This window comes from Ramularia collo-cygni (assembly GCF_900074925.1).
Source record: "Ramularia collo-cygni strain URUG2 genome assembly, contig: RCC_scaffold11, whole genome shotgun sequence".
Lineage (NCBI taxonomy): Eukaryota > Fungi > Ascomycota > Dothideomycetes > Mycosphaerellales > Mycosphaerellaceae > Ramularia > Ramularia collo-cygni.
The window spans coordinates 70,617-94,055 of NW_019716265.1; the positions used below are offsets into that span (position 1 = coordinate 70,617).

A 23,439-nucleotide genomic window follows, 5' to 3' on the forward strand; every position below is an offset into this window, starting at 1 on the left:
AGGCATTCGATTTCACAGTGATCGAGCGATTTCAGCGGACTCTGGCGTTTATGGGAGCGATGATACCACAGGGGCTATTTCCAGGCAGCTATTTCCAGTGTAGTCAATTTTGAAGATCGACTTGTTACCTTGTCCTTCAAGTTCAATTTCTGATTTGAATCATCAACATTGAAGACGTGCTATACTCTCTGCTCGACAAGAGCAATCTCCCTCAACATCCCCTTCTTCCACTGCACATAATCCGCTCGTCTCTCCTCACTCAACCAATCAATTGCAGGCTGAAACATTGTCCCCAACCCTGGAAATAATCCAGCAGCACCCACCTCCTCCCCCAACACTCCATCCGCCGTCTTTCCACCTCTCTTCTCCTTTCTCCTCAACGGAGTCTTCGCAGGTCTCCTTCTCGGCGTCATCGGCCCTTCATCTTCACTGTCCCGCCCGCCATGCTCACTGCCATCTCCCTGCGCTTCATCTTCAAACACGCCCTCCGGCACATTCGCAAACCATTCCATCTCCAACCATCCACAATCCTCCGCCTCGAGCATGTAGAATGTAATGCTCCCCTCCAATCCCTCCAACGCCTTGACCTCCTCAGGCAGAACTCTCCTCCCATCTTCACAAAAACTCCTCACCGCGGCCGTGGCCTTTTTCCTCAGCTCTCTTTCATCAGCATCCTCACCCTCCATCCGCTTGGCAGTAACCACAAACAACGCAACCAACAAAGCAGGCCACTTGCCCAGTGTAATCGCGTCTGCAGGTGTAACAACAGGCGGCGGAACAGGAGAAKCCTCCACCCGTTTAGCAGATTGCGGTGTCCTCCGTCTTCGTTTACTAGCAGGTTCCCCTCCAGCACTATCCTGCATACGCTTGAAATTTCTCGAAATGATCTCTTCCACCACCTCTTTCGCTCCGACATTGATATGCGGTACAGCAGCCGGCATAGCACAACTCTTGCAAATAGCCCGAATCATCGGCATAATAAATTCCGGGACATCGTCACCCTTCTCCCGTCCTTTCGTGGCAGTAATCGGCGTCTCCCCAAGATCAGCAGTAGTAGGAAGAGCAGCAAGACCCCTCTTGACCGATCCCGTAGGCGTCTTGACTTGCTTTACAGGTGTTGCAGCTTGACTGCTCCCCATCCCCACTCCATTCGCATCTGCTCTTCCTCCTCGTCGACCTCTCTCCTCAACAACCAACACCCCATCCAAATACCCCTTCAACTTCGTATAAACACTAGGTTTCACAGGCGGTCTCGCCACTCCAATTTCCAAATCGAGTTGTCTCGCCAGTCGTTCGCAAGCAATATGCGCACAAGCATAACTGCGTCCAATTTCTTCTTCCGGTTTGAGATGGCCGGCTTTGCTGCGGGATTGTGCGAGCAATGAGGTTGCGAGGTGGATTAATTCGGGCGGGAGGAATGCAATGGTTGGGAGGAGGGTTGATAGAGCGAGTTCGAGGGGTGCGGGAGGCATTGTGACGGTGGTGGTGATGGATGTGGTGCTGTGGTTTGAAAGATGTCGGAAATGTGAGGTGAGGTGACGCGCAGCCGCCCATTCACTTTGTGGGGAGACGCGCCAAAAATAATCATGGCCAAGCTAGTAGGCTCAAAATCCACCCAACGGGAGAGAGCCATACTTGTGTATGCATGGATGCTAACTATCTATTGTTCCGTACAACATCGTCCTAATTTCATCCTCATCGTCTATAACATTCAGCGACCCGCCCCTCCTGCTCTCCCTCACTCCCGCCCCCTCGCTCTCCTTCCCGACCCCAACAGGACCGCATATGCCTCGGCGCATCTCAATCAGAAGGATAAACGCCGCGCTCTTACCTCAAAATATTCTGCTGTTTTCGCACAATCTCGGCTCCTCTCCCGTCTGCACTCCTCCCCAGAAGCGATGGCGTCGTCCAGGATATCGGAGAGGGCATCTTCGCTTCTCAACATCACACGGCCGACGCTCAAATCCCTGCACCATTCACCATCTGGCAGAAACTTCTCCCGCAGCCGCACCCTCCCGTCCCTTCCAGACAACTCGCGCATCACACCCTCCCGCACTACAGAGGTCCAGTGTAATGGCAGTACCGCCAGATCCTGGCCTTCATGTCTCCAGAGCCAGTCGCGAAAAGTTGTCCCATAGGACTTGGCGCCACGGAAATGACTAGAGTCTATGGTTAGCTTTTCATCAACCACACGGTTAACTGTAAACTTACCAGAGTTCTTGTGGCCCTGCAACATCAGCTGCGCAGCACCCGTCTCGGGATCCCAGAACTGCACTCCGCGATCCTTGGATCCCGACATGACCCAACTACCATCAGGTGTAAGCGCCACAGAAAGCACGAAATCTTTGTGTCCTTCAAAAGTTCTGATACACTCTCCACTCTTTGGAGCTCCCCCTGACCCGCCACCACTGAAATTCCCTCTTGGGTTCGGGTTGAGTTTCCACATCCTGATGGTCTTGTCCAAAGATCCCGACACCAGATGTTCACCATTAGGACTGAAAGCGACAGAGTAGACACTATCCTTATGTCCCTGTTCACCCTCCGTTCTTTCCACGAGGTTTCCGGACGTGGTGTCCCAAATTCGGACACTTTTATCCAAGCTACCCGCCGCAACGAAGCGGCCGTTGGGAGACATGGCCACGGTGGTTACTCCGTCTTCAATCGAGAGGGTGAGGACGCAGGTGTTTTCCTGGAGATCCCAAAGACGGATCGTACGATCTCCCGACCCGGAAGCAATATACCGACCATCAGAAGCAAAGTCGAGCGAGTAAATGTCCTGGTCATGGCCGGAGAATTGGTGCTGGATGGTCTTTCGTTGAATGTCCCATACCTTGACGACAGTTAGTACGTATTGTATTGCGGAGCGAGTTGATGGAAATACTGACCCGGATAATCTTATCCTCTGCACCAGTAGCCAAGAATCTTCCATCAGGACTGAAGCAGACGCTGCGAATGTACAAGTCGCCCTCTGCATTGGTGCTCTGATCCTGCAGGTGGCAGACTTGCTTTCCACTGTTCACGTCGAAAATCTGGGCGGATCGGTTACATCCGGTGGCTACGAACCTTCCGTCGTGGCTGAAGCGCACACAGCACACGACGCTCTGGTGAGGGAGGGAATGGACGAGATCGACGTCAAGCCTGCGGTGCACCCTTGGGTTGAACACGGCGTGCCAATCCTCACCCTGACGCTTGAGGTGGGGTGGGAGCTTATCAGGATCGTACTCGGAGAGCTGGTTGCCAATCCTGTCAATATCGGCGTGAGAGTATTGGAAGTCCGTGGCGATTTGGGCGTTGTTATCCCGCGCTGGTGGAGGAGTAGGGCGAGCGACTTGAGGTGAGCCGGGGTAGGCAGAAGCTGGGTTTTGCTGTGGCGTAGCGGGTCCCCTGAGTCCTGGAGGTGCACCCATTCTCGGCTTGGCTCCACCCGGGGAAGCGGTGGGCTGTGGTGGTTGCTGAGGGTTGAATCCATTGAGAGGAGGGCCTTGAGCTTGTCCATACTGGAATGGATTGTGAGGTGGGCCTGGTGGTGCATTCAAACCGGGTGGGATTTGGCCTTGCATGTGGCCAGGCATACCAGGCTGGCCCTGCTGCTCTTGTGGGGGAGGCGCGAGTCCAGGTCCACCAGCCCCGCCGGCCATGATACCGTTGAAGAGGTTGGCAGGCCCATGGCCGATGACTGGTGGAGCGGGTTGCGAGGGACCCGAGTGGGGGCCTTGAGATGGTCCGCCTCGCTGTTCGAGCTCATGGCGCAAACGGGCAATCTCATCTTCATATCTGCGGATTGTCAGCATGGTCCATGTTGAAGGGCATCACATGTAACTCACTTGCTCTTGATCTGCATGTGGGTGTTTTCCAGTTGGAATATCTTGGATTTGATCACATCCATTTCCGCGAGCTGTTGATGCACTATCATCCATCACAGGGACGCGTTAGCACGTACTCTCGAACAAACCGCACTGCATACCCTGCGCGCAATCACGACACAATTACACGCTCACAGAGTGTCCATCAACTGACGCGACTTACGCTGGTGTTCATGTTCGGCGGAGCGCCCGACTTGGGTATCAAACTCGCCGCGCACCTGCTCCAGCAGCTCGGTCAAGCGACTGCCGGGCTGAGGTCCCGACTGCATGCCTCGATGCGCATTGTACATCTTGTCCGGTCTCGATTGATCTCCAGTCGGCTCGACTCTTGCGGGCAAATTTGCGATGACGCTGCGACGCGCTCTTCAACCTCCAGTTCGTTTCGGAGGATAGATGGCGGGGAGACAGCAGTAGCACGGTAGCCTGCTTCCCCGGCGGAGAGTGATGGGAGCAACCAGCTGCGATTGGTGCGGGCGTGCGTCGAGATGCGGCGTTGTGAATGGGTGATGGCTTCGAGGATGGAATGTCAGATTGGWAGAAACAATGGATGAACGGCAGCGATCAGGAAGCAAGTCCCGCGCGGAAGAAGAAGCCAACGCACTTTGCGCCAGATTCACATTACCCGCCGTTGTAGCACAGACACTAAACACCCATGCGAGGAAGAAGCTTAAAAGTTGAAACCTACACATCGACCGTCCGAGGGCAGTCCTCGGGTCGATGAAGACGTTACCAAGTGTCGCGAGCAGCGCGTCGGAAACGATTCCAGCGTTGATTCCATCTTGATGCAATCAGAACTCGAACTCATTCCCCAGCATCAACTTCAACGAGCTCCTACGGACCCAAACCGATGTGTTATTCATCGTCCTCAAACTCTCCACGGTGGAGCGTCGAGCCCTGGCTTTAGCCTTGCCGCTGCCCGAACTCCATTAGCGAGGGCGGGTCGTCCTCACCTCTTGGCAGAAACGCAGCTTCCGATTTGCAATGTTCCAGCATGTCGTGCTATCGTATTTACAGCGTCGCTTGTTGCCCAACACGTCGGGGATCAATACACCAACGTTACAATATACTAGTATCGTGGAGAAGATTGTGTCATTCAGAAAATGGCTCCGCCCAAGCCTTTGGGCAGCGTAAGCCAAGTAGCTTGTGTTCCTATAAGGTACTACCGTGTATACATCTGACGAACTAGAGTCTCGGTCCCTTTCTTGTTGATGAGTCCAAGATGGCGTCCTCTTGCAGACAAGACAATCAGATGTCTACCGTCTCCGCTTACTCTTCAAGCTGCATGCTGAAGCGTCCGACTGCCCTAAACTGCATAGATGAATGAAATTGGATGTTCGTGTGGGCGGTCATGATGTATACAGGTTGATCTGATGTACAGAGTCATCAATAAAGTAAGAACTAGAAGGAGTGGTGGAGCAACTGCGTGTGGTATAGTTGATCTTAGTTCATTGAGGACTCTGGACATTCCATCCACCTGTACGCATTATCACCACTAATACGAACATCTCATTTTATCTGAACCACTGAAATAACGCTGCTTAGTCCACCACTCCTTCCTCTTGCATGCTGAAGTGTCCGAAAGGACGGGTCACATCTGATGTTTCCAGCATTTATGTCGAGATAGTGCAGGTCTTCATCCGCGGGTTGCCGCGCGATACGGTTCTCCAACCTTACTACGGCGTATTTACCATGATTCTTCACGCGATACGTTTCGACCACACCGCAAGTCGCTAGTCAAGGTTACCGTTCTCGTTGTCGTTTCGTCGTCGTTTCTTCTGCCGCCCTCCTTCATCATGGTAGTCTCTACACTCTCCTTAAGCCGCAGTTGCCCGGAACCGTAAAATCGTCTATTTCTGCGGATTTGATTCAGCAAAGATGCTTATGGCAGTTTGAGTTCAGAGGTCTCCCAGATGTGAATACTCAATTGTAGATATTCAAGCTTGGTAGAGCATGGCCACGGGGAGAAGTTTTTCGAAGTTTCCACGACAGTGCCGTGGTAGATCCCACTTAAGCGATTCCCGCTGCGAACAGATCCAAGAAGGGATGCAACCAGTCGGATGTTGGAAGCTGGCGGTCTTGAGACGATGAAGCCTACATCATGGCACACCAGATGACTGGAATCGATCTACTGGCTCATACATCCATTTGGCATCTTGGAGCCTCGCGAGGGCCTTTTCGCGGAGCCGTAGCTGAATCTCAGGACGTTCACGCTCAAATTCTGCGTGTACTGTCGCATGTCAGCAACTAGATTGTGTGCTCTGTGTGCGGAACGGACGTGGAGGTCTCCATCAAGAGCTGGGTTGGAAATGCGGCTGACCATGTACTTACGGTCTTCATCGTGCTTGGTACTTCTCCGATTGCTGCTCATATGTGCTCCACATGCAAAATATCGTCTTGCAATAGCAGCATCCATAGCGTCTGCTTCGAATATTAGCCATCAATATGTAGACCCAGGTGGTTGACATTCAATTACCGGCACTATCAGCCATATCCTGTCCGAACACCGGCGTCGGTGCTGCAAGCAAACCCATCGACATTCCATCAAGCAAATACGTCCCATCAGGCTGCCGATTCACAATCTCCAACTCCTCTACCTGCTGCTTCGACCTTGCCCTTCCACCTCTGCCTTCCACGGGCGACCCACCTCGTAATCTTCTTGCATGTCTTCGTTGCCGTGTGGAGTTTTCTTGCTCAGAGTTCGAGTCTGGCAAGACATCATCGTCTATACGAGGTGTGGTCCGACTTGTGGGTCTACGGGAAAGAGTGGGAGCGAAGAGTTGTTGACGCGTGCGCGTGGACGCGGCGCTTGCATTGGTTTTCCGGAGCGGCGGACCGTTGGAGGTTGTGGTGAATGGATCGGCATGGGATTTGCTGGGCGGCATTGTCGCGAGTTTGGGGATTGTTGATGTACTTAGCTTGACTGGATAAAGTATGTAGTGAAGTTGGACTGGTGGTGATGCAGAAATCCCTGCTAACGATGTACATAATCGCGAGGGAAGCAATGATTGTGACTATGTAGGTACCTATCAGCTCGCCTACGACCAACTCCTCTCACTTGGAGGCATGCACTCCTTCTAGATCATAATTTGTCTTCTCAACCTGGATGTCTGAGGCAGTAAGGCTGCAGTGAAGCAGCCGGTGATGAACCTTGTCTTGATGGCTGAATGGGACTTTCGGAACCATCGCATTAACTAGTTTTACACCTCAAGACTCAAGTTACATTGAAAAGCCACATCGTCCAAAGCCAGCACCATGGCTCTGGGTTTTGGACTTTCGCGCGAAAATTCCTCATCCGACAATCCATCCCCGGCCAACACGTAGGTCTTCTTATGTCTCTGCCATCTGATCCGCTACACATCAGCACCGTCCTTCCTGTCATCCAGTGGTGCTCCGCCGTTGGACTTTTCACCTTTTCGGACATGCGCAACCGCGCATTTCATCACCTTGCAGGCCTTGGCTAGCGGATAGAACATACCACAGTCGGACGCACGCGGCACAAGGCATAAGCGGCTGCATTTGCCATCTCCCCGAAKACGGCCTGCTGCAGACCGCGATCCAAGCCAAAAGGTCCCAGACATCACCGGCGTTCAGATCATCGAAGCCAACTTCTGAACAGTATACTCACTTCTTGGAGGCGCTGGACACACTGGCAAGTCCACTGACCGTGGATAAGCTCATTAGATCACGGACTAATGAACCATCGGCATTTTTTAGCAGATGGGAAAGACAACGCGTTCCCGCATTCGCCGAGGACAGGCACGCTTATGCGATTAGCAGGCACGAGTGAAATCGCCCTCGAGGCTTTTAGTATCAGTGGTACCATGGTGGAAGCCGTCCGCATGGCCCTTCGAATGTGTGTTAACACTCTACGATTGCGCACCAGCGGATGCTGCTCCAGGCTTGTTGTGTCACGCCCCGTGTCACTCGCGGCCTTGGATGATTCCCACCACTGCTCGCCATGTTTCTTCTGCATCAGCTGCATCCTGGCTGGCCAGCCCGGTGGTTTTGAATGTTCAACAACCACCGCGACGGGTGAATCCAGTGGCTGACCATCTGGTGGCAGGTCGCCTTTCTTTTGCGGTCAGCGACACTCATCATCATGCGCAGGAAAGCTATTATGCCGACGCGGATCAGACCCTCAACTGCAACTTACCATGCCCAAAATGCGATGCATCCAGCACATGTCGCCTGCTAACCCGCGCCGGCAAGGCATGGACTAACGATGAGACGGGTGATTCGAAACGAGATCGAGATCTCTCCACAAACCAACGGCTTTAAACTTTGCATCGCTCTTCACTCCCGCCCCGAATTTAATCTAGCTTACCTTGCTGGGCATCTCCCAGCTGCACCTGCCCGCCGAGGGTGGTGCAAATGCAGGCAAGATCTGTTCCGTCATCTCCAAGTCGAACTTTCGCGCGGTTGGTAGACACCAGCCGGGTAGGAGGGTAGGAGGTTAACGGGAAGCTTGAGGTGCGTATAGAGGAGCTGACTCCTACCCATGCAATGACTATACTTTCAGGTTCCTGCGCTCCCGAGTGTATTCCGTGTGTTTCTTTCTCATTTCATGTTGTTCCTTCTCTATCGCTAGGAAACAACATCCCCGAGAGGTCGTAAATGTACTGTCAATCGCTGGGTTTAACGAAGCATCGACATCATGGCGAATAGCCATAACAGCCATAACATCGTAAATGGACAGAATCCTATGCCATCGGGTCTACTTCAACGAAGAAGGATCAGTCAGCCCCTTCTCGGTCCGCACGAAAACCCCTATGGCATCATGTCAAGTTCGACTTTGCCAATGGCCGGCTTCGGTTCTCAGACGATGCCTGGGTCTCACTTTCAGGAACAGCAGCTCGGCTTCGCATTCAACACTACTTTCGAAGACCCTGCTATCGAAATGTTCAATCCTTACCAGATGCTGAACAACAATCATCCTCAATTGCCAAGCAACACCTATTATGACATGCCGTACTCTAGCACTTTCGGAAACTTCGTTGTTCCGGAGAGGTATCAACAGATGCGACCCTCTCCAATGCAGCCTTCAATGCAGCCTCCCATGCAACCTTCAATGCAACATCCTACAATGCGACGAATGCCCACTGACGAGGGCTATCGCTCAGGGGACGGTGAGGCAGGGGACATCAAGACGGAAGAACCTGTCCACCCTTCACAATTTCTATACGAGGCAGCGCAGTATCAGTCTTGCTCTGCATCGCCTGCAGGGTCTGAAGGCTTGAGTGAACAGAAGCCTGCTGTGTTCAATACCAACATTGATACCCTCATGCGTGCAATCCAGACACAGCAGCCAACTAAGCCTCCAGGGTCGAAGAATGGTTCAACCTCGATCGCGCCAAGTCCCAGCAAAGCGAGGAAGAAATATCAATGCACCGTGCCCGACTGTGGGAAAAGTTTCTTCCAAAAGACACATCTAGAGATCCACACTCGGTCACACACGGGAGTGAGGCCTTTCTTGTGCAAGGAGGAAGGATGCGGTGCGCGGTTCTCTCAACTAGGAAACCTCAAGACACACGAGCGCCGCCACACAGGGGAGCGTCCCTATCACTGCGACATCTGCGGCAAGACATTCTCACAGCACGGAAACGTCCGCGCTCACAAGATCGTCCACACATCCGCCAAGCCTTTCACGTGTAAACTGGACAATTGCATGAAAACCTTCAGCCAGCTGGGAAACCTGAAATCACATCAGAATAAGTTCCACGAAAGAACAATTCGCGAGCTGAAGCAGCGCTTTGAGTCATACCAAGACGGCGACGTTGTGGAGTTATGGGAGAGGGAAATGTGGGCGTATTTCGTCGATCTATACAAGAACTGCAACAAGGGGATCAAGGGACGCGGGAAAGATAGGAGGGTCACTGACGTGACACGACGGGAAAGCACGCAAAGCTCTGGAATTGATGTGGATGCTGGGATGGGCCCTCCGACAACCCCATCTCAGTTCAGTACACCTGCGAGATGGTCTTATGGCGTCGGCTGAATTGGATGTTCGACCGAGGTATCTGCTGAATGGAGAAATAGGTAATAGGAAAGTCTCTAACGGGCGGAAAAGCTTGAGATGTGATCGGGTTTTGCCTCTGTTGATAGGCTCGGATGATGGATCTGACTAAGACCCAATCTGTGGGCCTGGTAATGATTATGGAATGATGAGTTTATGAGGATAATGATTGGATTGATACCCCATTATGATCTTGGCACGGAAATTTTGCGTTTTTTTTCGGGAAACAGCTGTTTGGTTTGCCATCTTTTGTTGGATGCAAAGCTTGGGATAGGAGAGGAAGGCAGCCGTGGGAGTGCTGGCTGAGAAACACTTGAGAGAGCGAAACACAGAAAGAAACTGCGGCTGGGTGAATGGTCCGCTTGGTCTGCTAGGAGAGGGAGGCAGCCGAGGGAACAGACATTCTGTGAAGCCCTGGGGACCCAAGAAGCAGCGGCTGGGATGGCCGACTCCGACTCGGCGTCTCCACCCAGTGTGCGCCGCAATCATGTACAGTGCATATATGCTAGCCATATTGGTACCTTGCCTTTTTAGTTCGCTTAAAAGGTCTTGACTCCGTCGTCCGATCGTCACATGTGCGTGCTTCGAACGCACGCCGCACCCCTCACTCTAGGTGAAGTCTATTCGAAAGGTTAGTCGAGCCGCGTGAATTGGATCGTTCCACTTTGGGATTGGACTGGAGCGGGCGGGCATGCATATCTATCTTGTGGCCTCTCTTCAAGATTCACTGATAAGGAGGTCGTGATGAATGATGATGTTTCTCATCCGCGATCGCGCGTCCAGGGAACGACGAGATGACCTCGCATCGCGAATTCCCATGTACCGCAGTCTGCAGACATTCACCGTCCGCGATTTCAGAGCGAACTAGGGCAGGAAAAGAGCTGCTTGAACCACAATGTACTAGATTTCGAGCTAGATAAGAGCAAAGCCGTCGCGTTTCATCAAACCTGATCTCTTGACTTGGTTTCAAACCTCACTTTGCCTTGCGTGGTGACCAGCAGGAAGGAGTTGAAGAAAGCTTAGTAGCTCAGCTGCTTTCCCGCCTCCCATTCAGATCTGATGATTGAGCAAATATTACGATCCATCTCTTTACAAAAGCTCTCTGCTTCAACCTCCCTCGTCTTTCGGCTTTCGATGATGCCTGCTAGTCTCTGAACCTTGGATGGCATACTTCCTGATTTTGCGCTTTTGGGAAATTGATCACGCTGCAGTAGTAGTTCCAGATCGGCATGTGTATTTCGAGTGGGTAGCGTTAACTGGGAATTGCAACGCTCCGCTCCTTTCCTCGGTGACTATGGTTAGAGCTGCCGGCATGAGACGACTCGTGTTTCTGGAAGGGATCCAGCGGTTCTCTCAATCCGGCTGTAGTAGCAGAGCGTTTTTAGAGATGCCGTGTGCCCTCCCAAGGCTTCCGGTCTTTCTAGATAGTTCTCATGCCCACGGTTCGAGTGGCCATTTGATTGGGAAGGGAAATGTCATCGCCACATCCGGCGACGATAGTACTCTTGTAGACACCGGGCAGGTAATTGATGGAGGAAGGATTTCTAGCCGACCAAAGAATATTTCGGGAGACGCCAATGACATGGAGGCAATTGGTAGAACGCTCGGGAATGTGTCCGATACCGTTAGGGTTAGGGTTGGTGTAGGATGCAACATCTCCTACAGAGCACAGGACAAGCATGTCCATGGATTGGAGAGTGGAAATTTGGCAAAAGCCGGCGTTCTTAAACCAACCTGGAAGTCAAAGAGGTGATGTTGAAGCCAGCCTTATTACTCGTGGGTACCTTTCGGCAGCAGCCTCCTATCCCAAACGAATCTCGCCGACATTATGCATCGCAGCTGCAGACTGTATTGTGCGTCAACCATAACATCGCCGCAGCCTCTACCATAAAACATAACGGCCCGAGCTACATGATATGGTCGGCCAAGCTCACACAACAGATTTTTYGTAGAAGCGCCGAGGTCTCCCACGTAAAGGTGACATGGAGGTTGTGCGTTTAATTCTGGGCCATCTACTCTAGGCTGTTGCTCAGCCGTCAACTTACCAAACGGGAAGATATACATCGATTGCGCCGTAGGCACCCCCTTCGGATCGGTGCATAGATTGCGTGTCACTTGTTTCCGCGAGCTCCGTGAGGACATAGAGGATACCATGTATACCGTTCGTGATGAGTCAATGAAGATTCTGACAATGGATTGAACCATAAGATATTCTTCGTTTGTCCTATCAACTCATGCCCGTATTCATCCGAACACACAGGTGGCATGTGTCGGACTCTACTACCTTGAGTCTGCAGAAATTGTCGTAATCATGACCGTCGTGCAACTTCTTCCCTTTCCTTGGACCGGAGAAAACGAAAATTCTCTTTGGTTGCAAGATCAGAACGTCGCCCAAGGATTGATCACACAGATCCAAGATAGCCGTGAAAAGGCTGTTGAGAGGATAGGTGTACATGAGGAGAAATTTCAGCATGCGTCGTCCAAGGCTCGAATTTTATTTTAGACGTCCTTGATATAGCTGCGAAACCCATCTTTCCGGAGTCTGGAAGTGGCCCCACCCTGCCCGTATACCATACAGCCCTGAATTGTGAGTCCCGGTCGGGTACACGTGATGTTCTCAAACATGACATTCCGGCAAGTCCCTGAGCTATCATCTGGATGACTTCTAAATCTGGATCAGGACCTTGGAGTTGTCCTACTCCAGATTGATCTTCGTGGTGGGATGGAGTAAAGTCCAAGGTGGAAGATCCCGGACGGACCAAGATCCCAGATACAGAGCTCGTTTCTAGATGTGAGTCTTCCCTAGCAGACCCTCGGCCTCCGGTGATTGTAGTGAGCTATTCCCGGCTCAGGCAGACCGACGCAGCGAAGCATGAGCAGGAGTGTTGGAAGAGCAAACTGACGTTCGTCCCCAAGCACCATCCAATCGACCGAGTATCTGGCCAAGTCATCGACTTCGAGGGACCTCTTCTCCGATAACCCTGCGTGGAGACGCCATGGATGATGTCGAGAACATGGAAATGCCGTCGCTTTCCAACGACAATCAGGGTCGATGTTTCGGAACGTGGTGAGGTACGCTACAGAAGTGAGACACGGGGTTCAAAGTTTGATGCAACTGGATCTAGGTGGAAAGACTCTGATTGGCTGGGCGCGTTGGTCGCGCCTGATCGCGTTTCGCACCCCTGGAGCTGAAGCTGGAGGAAGTCGCATTGCAGCTTTCAAGGAACACCACCCCAATCCCTCTTTCACCAGACTCATCATCAATTTCCTCGCCACATCACTACTGATCTCATCACCCAATAAACACACGCCACGATGCTCGCCCTCTTCCGCAACAGCCTGCCACGCGCAGCAACCCGCGCATTCTCCACGACGGCCGCCCGCCCACTCGCAAAGATGCAGATCATTGGCCGTCTCGCCGATACGCCTGAGCTCTTCGACACCGCATCTGGCAAGCAGATTGTGCGATATGCCCTTGGTGTCAGCGCGGGTCCACGAGATGAGCAGGGTAACCGAAGCACAAGCTGGTTTAGAGTCGCAAGCTTCATGCAGGAGGGCCCTCAGCGAGAATTGCTGTTGAGCTTGCCAAAGGGGTAAGTCAATTGATGGGATGAGGATCAGACGTCAATTCAGATGGGAGATGCTGACAAGTGCTTTCAGATCGCAGCTGTATGTTGAGGCGGAGGCACGAATGGACTCCTACGAGACGGAGGATGGTCAGAAGCGTACTGCGCTCAACCTCTTGCAGCGTAGGCTATCCTTGAAGACAAGGATTAGAGGGATTGCTAACAACGTAGCAGGCAGCTTCGAAACCCTCTCCAGCAAGCCTCGCGACGGGTCCGCAGAGGGTAGCGAGTAGACGAATGTCGGCCTCCAAGGGACAATGTTCAGTGCTTCTTTATACCCATGGGCTTCGACAGCAAGGAGTTGGCGCTGAATGGTGATGGGACAGTGCATACCGTACAGGAAGAAAGGACACGATGATCGGTCTTTGGCCAGATAGGCTTCTCATATGTAGAGAGCAAGGAAAGAATCTCCAACTCAAAGTTTTCGGATTCAGCAGCTGTCCATGATGCACATTGGTGAGATTGGGAAGAAGCGAGTGGATAATCAACATTGGAAAGGACATGCTTGACAAAGGACATCCACTAGCCCGACACCAAGTAGGTGCGACGACTCACAGGACAGGTGCATTTGAGTGAGACAGCAGTTCACGGTTAGTGCTCAGCAGTCCCAAGAGCAGCATTCTTCACAATCTGTACCTCTGCCAAACAACCGGATCAGACCTGGCTACATCGTCATCGCACAGCAGACTCAAAGCGTCCACATCGACTAGACCCCCACGAGACTGTGGAGCCGTTGGCAGCGCTCGAAACCCCCAGGAGACAGGGGATTTTTCTTCTTGTGAAGCGAATGTCCGATGCGACAGGGCGCGGAGTTAGACCACACGGAAGGCGTCTGCACACATCAACATTGGACCCCCGCTCTCTCGGATGCTGCACTTTTGCAGGATGGTCAATATCCACCAGTGGAAAGGATCCCAGCCTCCGAAGGCCTGGCTAKACATAATCTTTGTAGAAGAGGAGCTGATTCACCATGATTCATCCACTTCCACGAATGCAGCCTTTTATGCATCGCACTAAACACAYCATCACACGGCGTAAGCTTGCGGCGAAAAGTCGCCGAACAGGAAATCCACGACAGCTGGCAAAACGGATTTGTAATTCGAAACTACCCAAGTAGCGACTCGCATGATGACGAACGGTCAAGCCGCAATGATGAACACCAGCATCTCGGCGTAGGATGTCAAGTACTTGGCAACGATCGTGGCAGCCACAAGGAATCTTGGATGCGGGATTTACTGGGAGTGGGACTTGAGAGAGAGCTCGGCGGGTGCTTGATGCAACCCCTCTCTCATCACTGTTGGAAATGAGGGATTCTCATGAGGATTGGTGGCGTGGGGAAAGCCGCAGAGGCTCGATGTGTGACTACACGAGACGAGACCGGTCCTTTGAGCCGCAAGCTGTAGAGGTGCTTCCAAGGTTGTTCATGAAGAGKTGTGGTCAATTTTAGCAGAATGCGCGTGCACCACGGTTCACAGTTTGCCGGCGTGGACGACGCGTGAATGAGCTGTTGTGCGTTTCACAATCTCACGCACGGCTGCATTACTTTCGCGTGAGATGAGTTCCAGCCCTTCGACCGCCCTCGAGCCTCGACGTGCCTTTTGAGGGTTATTAATAAAACGATGCGAGACGCCCGCGCCCTCTTTGAAGCTTGCGGCTCGCTTGCCAGTTGAGCGATTTTTGTTATTCTGCAAAAGTCTGTTTCCACAGTAGAACTACCATATTTTCGCCGTTCCAACCGCCAACTTCACCTTTGCATCATCCTCATCACACATCCCCGTCGCAGTTGTCATCGCTCGTGTCCGCGTATATTATTCATCATGTGTTAACATCCGCACAACAACAGCTCTCGACACGGCACCAATGGCCTGAGCATCCATTAACCGCGGCTGCAGCTTCGATCGCCTCGAGGACCTCTCTCTCTCTCTCTCTGCTAGTTCTCACTGACCGGCCAGCTTCCACCCACATCCCTTCCATTTCGTCCACGCTTTTGCTGAGTGGGTGCGGTTTGTCAGCTGCGGCGACTTTTGCCAGCAATTTGACCGCCATTTTTCCCTCCCGCGTTACGATCTGCACAACCAGACGAGGGATTAACGAGGCGTCAGCCTGCGCCAAGCACCCTCTTGCTTGGGGCAAAAGCTTCTCGCCTTTCCAGCGGTACCTCAGAGTCACTCTGCATCTGGAATATCTTGCGTCAGCTGCCAGTCGCCGTCGTCGCCGTCGTCAGGCCGCCGGGCTCTGCTCTGCTCTGCTCTGGCCGAGCTCTGCGTTGCACCACCGACAAACACGTCCTCTTCATTCTACAGTAGCCCACTTTTCTGCCTGCCTTTGCCCGCTGCCAAGGGTCCGACGCTCGAATCCCGGAAGCGGTCACCCCAGAGGCCTGTCAATCATGGCCATGGCGGAGGACACCACCACCTCGCCGGCGGTGGCAACTCCCGCGGCCCATGCCAACGCCGCAAAGGATGCGACTGTCTCGCCACCACCCACAGCCTCGACCTCGACGGCATCATCCTTTACTTCATCCCAGCAGGGCGATGCCGTGCAACCGCCATCATCGTCCGTGCCGCAGGACACGTTGACCACCGTCGAAAAGAGTGACCGTCCAGCYCGGCCGGTTGTACAGAAGCGCCCCACTCTCTCATCGCGCATCACCCGCATGTTCTCACAGCGCGATGCCAACGATGTTGCTCGGGACGGAGGAAAGCGCGAAGCCAACGACAAGATACTCGAGTCTACACTGGAGGATACAGGCAGTGGATCAGACGCACGTCCGGACTTGCCGTCTAGAAGTTCGTCAAAGAAGGAGAAGATGAGCTCCGCCGCTCGGAACGGATCTGATGTTAAGAAGGAGAAACGTGACGATGCGGCGCAGACTGCGGCTTCGAAGAGATTCTGGGTGGATGACAACGGCGAACACTTCCACCAGCTCAAAGGCGCAAAACGACAGGATAAGTTATCCGACATGTTTCGTGACTTGATGCTCGGCAAGAAGAAGGAGCACGGCGAGGAACAGCCGCTGTCCCTGATGTCAAGCTGGGTCGACCAGATCAAGAATGAAAAGGACAAGATGGCCAGGGAGAAGAGGGATGGTCCTAATGCGACCGTGTCTCTTGTCCAAAAGTATGGCAAGTGTCAGGAGATTGTCGGCCGTGGTGCGTTTGGAATCGTTCGCATAGCACACAAGGCAGATCCAAACAACTCAAAACAAGAGCAACTCTACGCCGTCAAGGAGTTCCGCCGGAGACCGCAGGAAGACTCGAAGAAGTACAGCAAACGACTCAACTCGGAATTCTGCATATCCTCATCATTACGGCATCCCAATGTTATCCACACCTTGGACCTACTTGAGGATGCAAAGGGAGACTACTGCGAAGTCATGGAATTCTGCGCTGGCGGCGATCTGTACTCACTAGTACTAGCCAATGGCAAGCTGGAAGTCACCGAGGCCGATTGCTACTTTGCCCAACTCATGCGTGGCGTCGAGTACATTCACGAAATGGGCGTCGCACATCGCGACCTAAAACCGGAGAATCTTCTCCTCACCACACATGGCGCACTGAAGATTACCGACTTTGGAAACGGCGAGTGCTTCCGCATGGCGTGGGAAACAGAACCACACATGACGGCTGGTCTTTGTGGCAGTGCTCCTTACATTGCTCCGGAGGAGTACACGGACAAGGAGTTTGACCCTCGTGCTGTCGATGTATGGGCTTGCGGTGTCATTTACATGGCCATGCGGACCGGCAGACATCTATGGCGTGTGGCAAAAAAGGACGAGGACGAATTCTACGAAAACTACATTCGTGGGAGAAAGAGCGAGGAAGGCTACGCTCCTATTGAGACTTTGCATCGGGTAAGTAATATTGTTGTGCTCTCGGAACGCATGCTAATCATCTCAATCATAGGCGCGCTGTCGAAATGTCATTTACAGCATCCTCGACCCCAACGCAAGTCGCAGAATCAGTGCGCATCAAGTGCTCAATTCCGAGTGGGGAAAGGGGATCAAGCTTTGCAAGGCTGGAGAGCAGGGTCTCTAGTAGAGACTCGCCGTGGTGATGAGATTTCTACTCCAGCCCACTTCGCTTCTTCTGCTCTAGCTTCTACTTTCTCTTCCAACACCCACACTTTCACTTCTTCTTCCCCTTCCCCTTCCACCCTTTCACGTCATGCGGGAGTTTTCTGAGCGTTCAGCGAGCGAGGCAAGCAGATACCCCAACAAAGTGATTTTCAAATGAATGGGCTCAGCGGGAAATGACTGCATCATTTAAGCGGAACAAAAGGAAATGAGCGGCGGCAAGACTGCTCACATTTACTGCTCCGGGAAATGGAGAGAAGTTTCATGTCATGTGTTCTGCGGGGAAGAACGGCGACTATGAGATCACGGCATCAAAGGACGGCATTTCTGGGTATGGACTATCAACCGGGGCTGGCTTTGCATTTGGGAAGGGTTATGATGAGGCATCAACGATGGATGTATATACGGCCTGTTTTGGAGCGATTGAATGCATTCGTTCAATGTGTTGGCTCAACACCTAGTGCAAATCATTCAGCCGAGTCTGTGTAAGTTGGGCGAGAAGTCTGCGTAGTGAGAAGACTGACCCGCCGCGATTTGTCTTCCGATTGGACTCTCCTCATCCGGCATGAACGCCATGGAAAGAATGGAAGCCCGTCTGTATCGGCAGTGCATTGCAAGCATGAGGAAATTGTGACCGTTCCAAAGCGTCGAGATTTCACATGGGTCCCAGCGATTATTCAACAAAACCATCTATTGATCCGATGTTCGCACAAGGAAGTTCACGACATGCAAGAGGCACAACTCTCCCTTTCACCCTTTGAAGGTCTCGCAGAATCGATGTCCAAGATGAATGAACATGGCACTCAGCGAAGCAGCCGCCAACGGATAGAGGTGTTCGAGGGGGTTGAAGGCCGCTGCGCTACTCTTCAAGGTGGAGATCTGTGTCCTTGTACAGCAATCAAATGACCTGATCTCTGCCACGTCGATCATTCTGTATTCACAGCAGCAGCATGTCACCAGCTTTTCGGTCAGTTGATCGCATTGACAGCGCACGCTGGCATCACGTTCTTCTTGGGTCATTAGCATGGCTTGGGAAATACACACTGGCACATTTCACAGATATCTACCCATTCTCACTGCTCTTAACAAGAACACAATTGACATCGTCTTCCCCATCAACATCTTCTCCCCCATCAACCTTCTCCCAAACAACCAACAATCATGACATTCAAATGGTTCAAAAAACTCCGTGCCCGCCTAAAAGAAAACTGGAACCACGACTACGCCGCAGACCCAGACAACGAACGCGACCACACCCACGACGACGACATGAAAGGTTTCGAATACTGGCACTACAAACTCACAGGCTTCAACCCAGCCGGAATGGCCGGAATGGGCCAGGACGGGAAACGTGCAACGTGGTCCTACAGCCATGAAAAAGCCCGTCGATGTAAATCCTACGAGCGTCGTAAAGCTGAGAGGAAGGCTGTTAAAGCGGCTGCTAAAGCGGCGTTGCAGAGGGAGGAAGAAGAAAGGCGGGTGTTGGTGGCCGGGATCGATGTGAAGCCCAAGCGGAAAATGACGGATGTGTTATTGTTGCCGCTGAAGAGAGACTCTCGAACTTCTTCGCTAGAGGCGCAGATGTCTGATGTTAAGATGAAGTCGTATGGATTGGAGGATGTTGATCTCGGGTAAGTGTCTTTGGATATGAGAGAGATGTGTGTGATTGATTTCGGCGCTGACTTGCGTTTCTTAGACGAACTGGTGGGCCGAATGATGCGTTGAATGCGCTCGAGGGTAATCGAGACTCAGACCTCGCCGCGAGAGAACAGTTGCCACCACCACCTCCTCCTCCTCCTGTCCAGCCGCTTCGTAGGGCTGCTTCACAGTACCATGATGCTGTCGATGGACTTGGTCAGCAGCCTGCGTATTGTTTATGATCTTGAGGGCTGGTACTTGCGGGCATGTTGGACATATGGTGATGCAATTGATTGGAGGACGAGGGACAATGGATAGAACGATGATGATCCTTTCACTGTTTGAGCGTCGGCGAGGTAGCTAGAGTTTGCAGATCTGTTATTGCTACGAGAATTGTACGACCGCGTCAATGATACAGAACTGATGATAGTGGAACTTGCAAAGCTCATGGTGCTTCATTTCGTCTATGTCATTTGTGTCATTTGCATCATACTCGTGATGCCTTTGCCGGGAACCAGTTCAGCTGGGTTGGCTCCTTGTCGTCGTGTGACGACTACTCTATCTTCTGCTGCCCTGACGGCATTCCAAGTCAGGCAACCAAGAACACCTTCCCTGGCAAATCACAGCTCGGCTCACACATCAGTTTCTCGCCGACTAAGCCAGGGTCTTCTCTGTGAGCTCAATACCGTAGTCCAGAAGCTTCAGACGGATAGGCTCGGCCAGCGCAGGTGTGACTGGCGCGAGGATACCCTTGTCCTTGATCTCGCCGTTGAGAATCAGAAGCACAGCGACGGCGCAAGGAACACCGACAAGTCGGGCCATGGCGCTGTAACCACCGCTGCCCTCCTTCTCACCATAATCGCAGAGAGTTGAGGTGCGAGTCTCCTTCTTGCCATCGGCCCACTCAATCTCAAACTTGTGCTGGAGCATGACAAAGTCACGCTCACCCTCGGTGTACTGCATCTTCTTCTCCAGTGTCGCACAGAGGCAGTCGAGAGGGGTACCGCGTGGCTCGATCTTGTCGTCGCTGAACAGACCGAACCAGCGGAGACCGGCAAGGATGCGGTCCTTGTCCTCTGTGCTGCGGAACTTGGCCTTGGAGCTGACGGCCCAAGTCAGGTCCTGCTCGGTGTGGCTGGTAGCACCGACAATCTTGCCGAAAGCCTCCTTCCATGAGATTGGCTGCTTGAGGAAGTCATGCTCCTGATCACTGAGCATGCCGAGCTCCTGGAAAGCCTGAACGAAAGCTGGGTTGCCCTGGTAGCGAAGAGTTCCACGGATGAGAGTCTGAGCCTCTGGGATGTCGTATCGCTCGCGGAATGGGGTGCTGTCGCGGTTGGGGTAGGCCTCGAATGCGTAGCCTGGGTAGATGAAGTATGGCTTGGCGGTGCTCATGAGGTCGGCGCCGGAGACGGAATCTTTCTTGCCGTCCTTGAAGAAGGTAGCGGTGTTGCGGGCGGCCAAAAGCACACCACGGGGAGACCACGAGAACTTGTATCCGAGTGGGTTGTCGGAGCTCTCTGGTGCTGGGAGACCACCGCAGTACGACAAGAAGCCGGTGATCTTGCCGCCGGCTTTGTGGACTTCGTCAATGGTCTTGACGGCGTAGAGGTGGTCAAGACCTGGATCAAGACCAATCTCGTTGRAGACGGTGATGCCGGCCTCCTTGGCCTCCTTGTCGAGGGCCATCATGGCCTCGGAGACGTAGGATGTGGTGACTACATTCTTCTTCTGGTTGATGGCAGCCTTGATGACCTGTGCGTGGAAGGTGTAGGGGATCAAGGAGATGACCAAATCCACCTTGCTAATCTCCTTCTCCAATGCCTCTGCGTTGGAGACATCGACGGTGATGGCATTGGCGTGCTTGAGGCCCTGGGCGAGCTTCTTGGAGCTCTCCAATGTGCGGCAAGCTGGAGATGATCATCAGCATTGACTCATGCACATTGTGGGAGGTTGTCATTGCAACTCACCGACAGTAACCTCAACACCCGCCTTGTCCAGCTCTACGGCAGTTGGACGAGTGACGAAGCCTGCACCGAGGAGGAGGACCTTTCTAGTGGCATATCAGCATGTGATTCGGTGGGGTATATTCTCGAGACACGCCCGGCCGAAGTGAGGCAATGCACTTACTGAGGAGCCATGATTGCGGGGATATCTGTGATTGTGGTTGTTGATGTTTGGTGAAGGTTGTTTGGGGGCAGTGTCTGTTGTTGAGGAGGGTCTTTTTGTATCCTCACTTCTCAACAATACAATAGTTACGGTGTTTGCGGTGTCTCGCTTGGCTGGCTGGTGGGAAAGAATTTCACCCACCATCGTTCGTCATCGCAACGCCGAACATCGGAGTCGCTGTCAGGGTACAACATGGAGGACGATCTGCCGCCGTTGACGCCACATTTGCGGGGCGCCACACTCATTTCAGAGAGCGCGGGATCGAGCAACTCCGCGTCGAGTCCGGCCAGGTGTCGTGTCGCTATTGATTTCGACAGCCGAGGAAAGGAGCAGCAATATAAGCCACCCATCCAGCGATCACGTATGTCGGCTTATTTCCTGGTATAAATACTTGATCGAGACGACTCCGAGTCTATTATTCAGGCCGGCTTTCAACACAGAGTCCCGACAACATCAACATCACCAAGTCATGGCACAAGCACCCTACCCCCCGGCGATGCGAAAGAAGGTCATCAAAGTCTTGGTCATCTCCTTGATTCTCGACCTGGTAAGAAAACGGACACCCCTTTTCCAGGTTATCTTAGCTGCAGGATTCACACGCGACTGACGCGCCGTAGATCTCGTTTACATTCATCCTGCCGCTGTTTCCCAAGCTGCTGGAGTTTTACCGGAATATTGAAACCGAGTCCTCCAACACCGTGCTGTCTCAAGTGCTGTACGGACTCAACACGTACAAGAACAGCTTTGCAAGGCCGATCAACGATAGATACGACATTGTCCTACTCGGAGGAGCACTTGGCTCATTATTCTCGATCTGTCAGGCCATCGCTTCTCCCATCATCGGAACCCTCTCCGATCGCTATGGTCGACGAACGGCTTTGATGTGGTCCATGTGTGGCAACATCGCCTCGGTGGCTCTCTGGTGTKCTGCAACGGACTTTCGAACTTTCCTGGCCAGTCGGATTGTTGGCGGTCTGAGTGAAGGAAATGTTCAGCTTGCAATGGCTATTGCCACCGACATCAGCACTGATGCAGACCGTGGAAAGACCATGGCTTTGGTGGGCGTGTGCTTTTCTGTTGCCTTCACTTTTGGACCAGCTCTCGGTGCTTTCTTAGCAAACATCACCACCGTCGCGGCCAATCCATTCGCCACCGCTGCAGGTGTTTCTCTCGCTTTGATCGTTACCGAGACCATCTACCTCTACTACGCTCTGCCGGAGACTCACCCTAGGAGTCAGCCAAACGCGGCCGGATCCACTGGAAAAGAGAAGCTTCCTGTCGTCAAGGGAGAAAGGACCAACTCTCACTTCGTCCTCAACCTGACGCACTTTTCCTTCATTCTCTTCTTCAGTGGAATGGAGTTCTCTTTGCCCTTCATGACCTACGATCTGTTCTCATACGCCTCCAAAGATACTGGAAAGCTTCTCGGATACATTGGGCTGGTAGCCAGCTTGCTCCAAGGTGGCGTCACTCGGAGAATGCACCCGCTTCGTGTTGTGCAGCTGGGCGTCTCCAGTGCAGCAGCTGCATTCTTTCTCCTGTCAAGAGTGACGACCGAGAAGGAGTTGTACGTTGCTGCGACACTGCTTGCAGTGACCAGCAGTACTGTAGTCACTGGATTGAACAGTCTGTCCAGCTTCGAGGCCAGTGTGGATGATCGTGGCGAGAAGCTCGGAAACCACCGAAGTTTCGGACAAATTGGTCGTGCTCTGGGCCCGTTGATCTTCTGCTCGCTCTACTGGTGGGCTGGCAGAGATCTGGCATACATTATCGGAGGATCCGGAATGGTTGCTGTATGCGGGCTTGTGTTTGGAGGACTCAAGGCTCCCAAAGGCTTGGAGGTGAAGAAGGTCGCCGAATTGAACGGCAGCGCTATCAAAGTGACATGAGTATGGAACAGACTTTGCATCAGATGTATCATAGCCAAAAGCAGAACTTGTACGAAGAAGCCAGTGCATTGAAAGCTCACTCAGATTTCGAGAGACCAATTCGACGTAGCAAACGTTAATGGAGTTGGCTCTCCCAACGGCAGACGCTCGTGCTCATTCTCTAACA

At 52.8% G+C, this 23,439-nt stretch overlaps 9 protein-coding genes; 5 read left to right on the plus strand and 4 right to left on the minus strand.

The window, feature by feature from the left end:
- Positions 1-179: 179 nt before the first annotated feature.
- On the minus strand, positions 180-1,472 carry RCC_07097 (uncharacterized protein; the record flags this gene model as incomplete). The annotated part of the gene is made up of 1 exon (XM_023772355.1): positions 180-1,472. One exon carries the CDS (start codon positions 1,470-1,472, stop codon positions 180-182), a length of 1,293 nt encoding a protein of 430 aa, XP_023628123.1.
- A 583-nt stretch (positions 1,473-2,055) lies between these two features.
- Positions 2,056-4,153, minus strand: RCC_07098 (probable transcriptional repressor rco-1; the record flags this gene model as incomplete). XM_023772356.1 has 5 exons in its annotated part: positions 2,056-2,159; positions 2,212-2,830; positions 2,886-3,774; positions 3,825-3,906; positions 4,027-4,153. 5 exons carry the CDS (start codon positions 4,151-4,153, stop codon positions 2,056-2,058), a joined length of 1,821 nt encoding a protein of 606 aa, XP_023628124.1.
- Positions 4,154-5,959: 1,806 nt separating this feature from the next.
- Positions 5,960-6,745, minus strand: RCC_07099 (uncharacterized protein; the record flags this gene model as incomplete). XM_023772357.1 has 3 exons in its annotated part: positions 5,960-6,090; positions 6,192-6,281; positions 6,337-6,745. The coding sequence occupies 3 exons, from the start codon at positions 6,743-6,745 to the stop codon at positions 5,960-5,962; spliced, it is 630 nt and encodes a 209-aa protein (XP_023628125.1).
- A 1,772-nt stretch (positions 6,746-8,517) lies between these two features.
- Positions 8,518-9,858, plus strand: RCC_07100 (uncharacterized protein; the record flags this gene model as incomplete). The annotated part of the gene is made up of 1 exon (XM_023772358.1): positions 8,518-9,858. One exon carries the CDS (start codon positions 8,518-8,520, stop codon positions 9,856-9,858), a length of 1,341 nt encoding a protein of 446 aa, XP_023628126.1.
- Positions 9,859-13,191: 3,333 nt separating this feature from the next.
- On the plus strand, positions 13,192-13,735 carry RCC_07101 (related to single-stranded DNA-binding protein; the record flags this gene model as incomplete). XM_023772359.1 has 3 exons in its annotated part: positions 13,192-13,469; positions 13,537-13,625; positions 13,677-13,735. The coding sequence occupies 3 exons, from the start codon at positions 13,192-13,194 to the stop codon at positions 13,733-13,735; spliced, it is 426 nt and encodes a 141-aa protein (XP_023628127.1).
- A 2,162-nt stretch (positions 13,736-15,897) lies between these two features.
- On the plus strand, positions 15,898-17,539 carry RCC_07102 (probable serine/threonine-protein kinase hal4; the record flags this gene model as incomplete). XM_023772360.1 has 2 exons in its annotated part: positions 15,898-17,355; positions 17,408-17,539. 2 exons carry the CDS (start codon positions 15,898-15,900, stop codon positions 17,537-17,539), a joined length of 1,590 nt encoding a protein of 529 aa, XP_023628128.1.
- A 1,199-nt stretch (positions 17,540-18,738) lies between these two features.
- On the plus strand, positions 18,739-19,457 carry RCC_07103 (uncharacterized protein; the record flags this gene model as incomplete). XM_023772361.1 has 2 exons in its annotated part: positions 18,739-19,208; positions 19,274-19,457. The coding sequence occupies 2 exons, from the start codon at positions 18,739-18,741 to the stop codon at positions 19,455-19,457; spliced, it is 654 nt and encodes a 217-aa protein (XP_023628129.1).
- Positions 19,458-19,869: 412 nt separating this feature from the next.
- RCC_07104 (probable saccharopine reductase) lies at positions 19,870-21,356 on the minus strand (the record flags this gene model as incomplete). XM_023772362.1 has 3 exons in its annotated part: positions 19,870-21,125; positions 21,186-21,268; positions 21,346-21,356. The coding sequence occupies 3 exons, from the start codon at positions 21,354-21,356 to the stop codon at positions 19,870-19,872; spliced, it is 1,350 nt and encodes a 449-aa protein (XP_023628130.1).
- Positions 21,357-21,853: 497 nt separating this feature from the next.
- Positions 21,854-23,273, plus strand: RCC_07105 (related to tetracycline resistance protein; the record flags this gene model as incomplete). XM_023772363.1 has 2 exons in its annotated part: positions 21,854-21,931; positions 22,002-23,273. The coding sequence occupies 2 exons, from the start codon at positions 21,854-21,856 to the stop codon at positions 23,271-23,273; spliced, it is 1,350 nt and encodes a 449-aa protein (XP_023628131.1).
- Between the last annotated feature and the right edge of the window lie 166 nt (positions 23,274-23,439).